We start from the raw sequence: 6820 nt of genomic DNA on the forward strand, positions 1-6820 counted from the left end.
GAATAAACCAGCAAAGTATGCAACTGGGTTTTGTGTTCATACAGTTATTTTTGTTCTGAAACAGAAGCCTTGCCTAGGTAAGAAAAACCACATCAACCGAAGCTGTGAATTTAATCAAATATAATAAAATGGATGCTACCCCTTTTCAGAACATACTGATTTTGAGTAATTTTTTTACTGGCTAGATTAAATCAGTTTGGTTTAAAATGCAGCAAGCTACTCTGGAAGCAAACTAAGTACCCTATCAGCTTTGCACGAACACAGCCGTGCTTATTTAGAAAATAGTTTAAAAGTACTTTGCTCAGTAGGCATGACCTACATCCGTGGACAGCCACATGGAAGTCAGTTAACCCACCTTCTCCCTGACTTCACACCTGTGAGGCTGAGATAAGTTAACGTCCCGCATTGCGCAGTTAATTGTAAAGCACTTTGAAGGTAAGCGCTGTGTTAGCACCAAGCCTTAACTGCTAAGTCAGGTCTAACTTCAGGAGCAAAACACAGACCAGCACTAAATCCTCTTCCTTCTCTCTAGATGAGAGCTACCCATGCTTCAACATGCGCCGAGCGTTTTACAGTTGGCCCCATCTCACCATGTTGGGCTGCCATCCTTCCACGTTGACACAGCGATCGATGCACCACCAGAAGTCGTCTTCGGATTCTCCCTTCCAGGCGAAGACAGGGAACCCTGGCACAGAGAGGGAGATGGGTGCTAACACAGCCTTAGCAAATCCCATGGGCATCGGCTCTCCCTACATCCACGCATGATGAAGCGGGCTCCCAACACCGCTGCCGTCTTGCTTCCAGCCTGATGTTTCAACATCTACCTTCTAGAAGAAGCTTCAGAGATATACATTGGAGACACGTACTGAAGGCAGCAGAGGGGAGTCAACTTTAGCCTTAATTTCTTTGTCTCCCCCAAGAAAAAGCTCTAGCCACCACACAAGCGGGCAACACACTCTCAACGATAACATTTATTTGCACAATCAAGCTTTCACTGCGAGTTAGATGCCCTACCTTCCTGTTAGGCACGTTAGCCACAAATTTACTTGAATGTACCCTGACTCATGAGCAATTACCATTCAGCTTCAGCGAGGAAGACCACGTAACAGGCACGCCGGTGGGTTTGGCTTCTTTTGGGTCTCCCAGCTCTCACGGTAAACTCCCTGGCCTTACCCAGGTAAAACAGTGTTTGGATTAAGGCATCTCTCAGTTGAGCAGCCAGATGGACAGCTTCTGTTCTGTGAATTATGTCACCCCAGAATTCTCTCTTTCACCTCTTTTAGCCAAAGTTATGACAAATTTATAGAACTGAAATCAAATTCAGCTTAGTTTCTTTTAGCAAAGTAACTTTCAGGTTCACACAGCCCTGACGCCTAATAATGCGTGCCACCATCAGTTGTGCTACGTACTTTTATACTCCACAGAAAAATCATTCTGAGATTTTCAGACCAATGGAAGGGATTGAGCTTGTGCTGTTTACCTCCTAGAGGTTTATTCTAAATGGAAAAGAATGAGGGAAAAAAACTAAAAGAATGGTAAATGAGCTAAATATGATGGGACCATAAGAAATCTTTTTAAAACCAGAAAGAGCAAAGGGGGTGAAGTTTCCTACCGCTCTCAGCAAGGGCAGCAGCCACTTCATTAAGAGTAGAGTAGATGTTGCACGCAGCCCATCGGCACTGCGCACCCAATGCACCAAGAGTCTCCATTAGGACCTGGATTTAAACAAAAAGAAATCAGAAAGAGCAACGCAAAGAGCAATACACAACGGGGATTTTTATTTGCTTTTTATGGGAAAGCTGCTGGGGGACATCTGAAGTTGGTTTTAAGCAGCATCAGGGTCGTTAGAGAGTTGCACAGAAAACAATTTTGCAATTATTTTTTTTTTTTTACAATTTAAAATGGATGAGGTAAATAAGAACTTCAAGGTATATTCTATCGGCAGCATATATGTGTGTGTGGATGTATATAAATTATATACACACACGCGGATTTCACTCAGCAAGGTCCCAAATCTAGTTAGGAGAAAGCACTCCTGCCCCACGTGTGGAGGAGAAATCACAGCTCTTGGATTGCACAACTGCCCTGATCACTGACCACCACTGATACCATACAGATAATTCAAATTCCTTCATTATCACTACTCAAGCAATGCCTTATAGACACGCGCATCGTGTCACCTTGAAGCACAGGCTCCGTTTATCTAGAAATGTCCATAAAATCGACCATTCTCTCTTTACTTGGTGTATGGTGCTGGAATCAGAGACTGCATCTCTGTATTAACCGCTCGGGGTCTATTTTGGAGGCTAAGCAGTGGAAAATCCCTGTCTGGAGTTTACTGATGGGGTCTTACAGCTGTCTGCGCTGTAATGTGCGTGCAGCCCACGATCTTGGCCCCGGCCAGTGGCTTCTCTCCCTGAGCTCTCTTCCTCAAAGCCATCAGCGCAGGCATTTCTGAAAGGCAAAATGAAAAAAGAAGTGCATCAACACGATGGAAAGAGGGATGAGCACAAGAAGAAAGAGCTGGCATCACTTTTGCCCTGCTATCTCGTACGCTTCTGAACTTGTAGAGCTGTGGCAGCTTCAAAAAAAAAGCAAAAACCTTCAGAGCAGGGATCAGATAAGTCATGGCACAGATGAAAAGAACCCAATAACCCTCTGAGGTCTTTCCCTGCTATTTAGGCTATAGCATCATCACATTTCCAAATTTCTACCTGCAAATGCCCAGGTGAGGCTGGAGGAAAATCTGCTTCAGACTGTGAAGGACTTGGGACGCGTTGCTCTGATCAGCCTCCCCAATATCCCTCCCACTACCTAAACACTGCATCGCCTTTGCCATGGGGTTTTGGAGACAATCATGGTAAGCCAAAGTTCTCTAATTTATTTGATGGATTTCATCCCTTCTACTGATTTTAACAAAATGCATTTGACTATAGAGTCAGTCAACCAACTACCTCAGTAGTCGGTTGGTTGGAGCTACACAGCATAACCCTGTAACTCCTTTCCAGCCCACAAAATCCCATAAAAGTTTTCCCTCTCTAACGGGAACAGTGTCAAGAAACCACCGATATACTGAACCTTGCAAGAAGAGGATTTGGGGGAAGGAAGAACCCCACAAGACAGCCTAGGACAACGTAGAGCTTGAGGAACGTGCCCCATTTACCTTGTTCAGCAATTTCAATCTCTCGGCGCCCAAATTCTGCCTGCTTTATGTTTTTCACACAGAAATCGCTGCTGCCTTTGGAGTTCTTCTGCTGCTTGTCTCGGGGGGAGGTCTCATCATCAGAGCTGTCTGTGTAGGAGGCAGCTGGAGGAAGAAAAGGAGGTCAGAAACAGAACAAAATATTCCCTAAAGCCAAACCACCTGCAGTAGAAGGGTGCAGATGATCTGCTGGATGTGTCCATGAACGTGCTTCTCCATGTGCACGTGCCAATGGTTTCCATCCTCACCCGGGATCTCCTCTTCTCCTTACAATGACCATTTCCCCACAGTCAGCTTTTACCTGCAGTGACCTCCTCGCCCTCATCTATCTCTACAGTAACACCACACCAGAGAGAATTAGCTCGAGCACTGTCCGTGGCCCCCGTGGGCTCATCTCCTCATGCTTCGCAGCTCCTCTGTGGCCTTCTCCCACCTCTCTTCCCAAATGTTAAGCCTTTACAGTTCTAAAATAGCCAATAAAAATGCCTGTTCATGTTTTCAGTGCTTGCAAAACATTGAGAGTTGCAATTTAAGACAGGATAGATACAAGACCCTATTTCATTTTAAACAATGGCATGGAAGAGCCTGATAGTTTATTATTATTATTCAGTCGTGGTGGTATTTCGAGGTCGTGGATTTGCTCAATTTCAGCATTCCTCAATAAGGGCAGTGGCCACAAACTGCTGCCTGGGAGGCTCACGTGGAATGGTAAGAAGAAACATCTTCATCAGGAGGACAACGCAACATTGCCACAGGTTACCCGCAGAGGTGGTGGATCTCCATCCTTGGAGGACGTCAGGAACTGGTTAGAGTCATGGCTCACCTGGTCCTGTGCTGGCAATGTCCTGCTCTGAGTGGGCACGGGGGCAAGAAGACCTTGGTGATTCCTTCCAACCAACATCTCTGTACATCTACAGACAGCTCAATCCAGCCCTTGCATCTTCCCCTTCTTTTGTACCTTAAATAACAGACACTTGGAGATGTATTTAATATTTTGCCTTTCTGGATCTTCTGTAACTCCTCCTCTCCCTTGCTCTTTTGGTAAGAGAAGAGGAAGAAAGATGGTACCACTTCTCTCCGTAGCAAGGAGCCTACAGGGGACAGCAAACATACGGTCTCACAGAATCAGATTATGCTTGTTGTTCAAGACAATATATGGGTACCGGGCGTGGATGAGCACGAGGACACGACATTACTTACAGTTGCTGTCAGTAACTGTCTTCCCTTCCTATCAATGCCCTCCAAACTTCCGCTTAGGCAACTAGTCCATGGCAGGCACACGGAGATTTACTAAAGAGCTTTTCATGGAGCTAGAAATCCCCCTTCCCTTTTATTTTGATTACTAAAATCACATGTACAGTCCATTTTTGATTTGAGCCACGATGAAGTAGCCACCACTTCTGCTTCCAGCTTATCAGGATCAGCTGAAGAGACTATTTGTGCCATGTTTTCCTCTGGAATATGCCCCCATGTGGAAGACCAGACCTCTTTCATCTTCTAGGACTGGCATCAGCAGTCAAAGCAACACATAAGGCTTGGAGATGAACTAGAAAGCATCACACCTCTTTCTTTTCCTTTCCAGAAACAAAGCACCTGGAGCGTGGGGCTCTGGGTCCAGCTCAGCTCCTCGTACTACCCTTACCACTACCACCACCATCACCTCTTTCTCCTTCTTCCCCTCCTCTCTGGCACCTTGGCACCCAATTCAAAAACCTCACCACATGGTCATCCCCCATTCCTCATGAAATTGCCCTGAAGTTTTACTCCAAGTCTTTACTTTCCAGATCGTGCGGTCCTTCTAAAATGAACGTGAGATGTGGCACCAAATGATGTGTTACAGCAGAAGATGACCACCTTTGTAGAACAGCACCATCCACGACAGCCTCAGTGGAGTTGGCCAGTATTATGCATCGCTAGCAAATGATGTGCATGTGTGAAGGCAACACGTACAAAGATGAGCTCTCTCTTTCGTGACAGCAGAAAAGAATTGGTTGAATCTCTACCTAGGAAACGTTGCGTAGTCAAACTCAACAGCTACTGGCTTTGGGTGATGTGTCGCTGCGGGCATGAGCTACCTTTTCTCCCAGGCACAGTCTCCAGGAGGGAATGATCTACACCAAACACCTAAGAGAGATGTACTACCCAACAGTAGGTACAGATTCACAGAGTCACAGAATCATTACGGTTGGAAAAGACCTTCAAGATCATCAAGTCCCACCATCAACCCAACACCACCATGCCCACTAAACCATGTCCCGAAGTGCCACGTCTACACGTTTTTTGAACACCTCCAGTGATGGTGACTCCACCACCTCCCTGGGCAGCCTGTTCCAATGCTTGACTACTCTCTCCGTAAAGAAATTTTTCCTAACATCCAGTCTAAACCTCCCCTAGTGCAACTTGAGGCCATTTCCCAACTTTCTACCCCAATTCTGAGCCAAAGGAATTTGGAAGCAGAAAGGGTGAGCACTTCTTACACAGTGTCATAGGAAGAATGGCATGGCTGAACCCATGGTCTTACCACCACCTACCAGCACTCCCAAAAAGCTGCAGTTTTCAAGAAACATCCAGACCTCAAGTGAAGATTGATACCAAAAGCCTCTTCAGAGAACTTGGAGTAAAGGCAAACCACCCCTCTACCCAGCATTTCAATAGCTCTGGTAACATTTTCACGCCAGAAAACACCAGGTGGGTGGACTGTTTGGTGGATGAGGAAGTGGTTGGATGGTCGCATCCAGAGGGTGGTGGTCAATGGCTCGATGTCCCGATGGAGATTGGTGACAAGTAGTGTCCCTCAGGGGTCCGCCCCACATTGGGTGCCAAAAAGGACTGTTGTGGTTTAACCACAGCCAGCAACAAAGCCCCACAGAGCCACTCGCTCACTCCCCCCCGGTGGCATGGGGGGAGAGAACTGGAAGAGCAAAAGTGAGGAAACCCATGGGTCGAGATAAAGACAGTTTAACAAGTAAAGCAAAAGCCGTGCACACTAGCAGAGCAGAACAAGGAATCCATTCCCCACTCCCCATGGGCAGGCGGGAGTTCAGCCATCTCCAGGAGAGCAGGGCTGCATCACGCATAGTGGTGACTTGGGAAGACAAACACCATAAGTCTGAACGTCCCCCACTTCCCTCCTCCCCCACCTTTATACACTGAGTATGACGTTGTATGGTATGGAGTATCCCCTCAGCTGGCTCGGGCCAGCTGCCCTGGCCATGCCCCCCCAACCTCCTGCGCACCCCCAGCCTCCTCCCTGGCAGGGCAGCACGAGAAGCTCAACAGTCCTTGACTGCTCAGCAGCAACTGAAAACATCAGTGCGTTATCAACATTATTTTCATCCCAAATCCAAAACACAGCCTCATACGAGCTTCTATGAAGAAAATTAAGTGTATCCCAGCTGAAACCAGGATAAATATCTTCATCAATGACATAGACAGGCACCTCAGCAAGTTTGCAGATGTCACCAAGCTGAGTGGAGCGGTTGACATGCCTGAGGGACGGGATGCCATCCAGAGGGACCTGGACAAGCTCGAGGAATGGGCCCATGTGAACCTCATGAGGTTCAACAAGGCCAAGTGCCAGGTCCTATCCCTGGGTCAGGGCAACCCCCAGTATCAGCA

At 47.0% G+C, this 6820-nt stretch overlaps 1 protein-coding gene across 1 annotated transcript; it reads right to left on the reverse strand.

The window, feature by feature from the left end:
• Positions 1-590: 590 nt before the first annotated feature.
• Positions 591-3307, reverse strand: LOC104620359 (putative adenosylhomocysteinase 3; the record flags this gene model as incomplete). The annotated part of the gene is made up of 4 exons (XM_010286552.1): positions 591-685; positions 1613-1715; positions 2354-2454; positions 3164-3307. Coding segments are annotated over 4 exons (443 nt in total), but the record flags the coding sequence as incomplete, so codon positions are not given.
• Positions 3308-6820: the final 3513 nt, after the last annotated feature.

The sequence above is a fragment of the Phaethon lepturus genome, unplaced genomic scaffold, assembly GCF_000687285.1.
Source record: "Phaethon lepturus isolate BGI_N335 unplaced genomic scaffold, ASM68728v1 scaffold33194, whole genome shotgun sequence".
NCBI lineage: Eukaryota > Metazoa > Chordata > Aves > Phaethontiformes > Phaethontidae > Phaethon > Phaethon lepturus.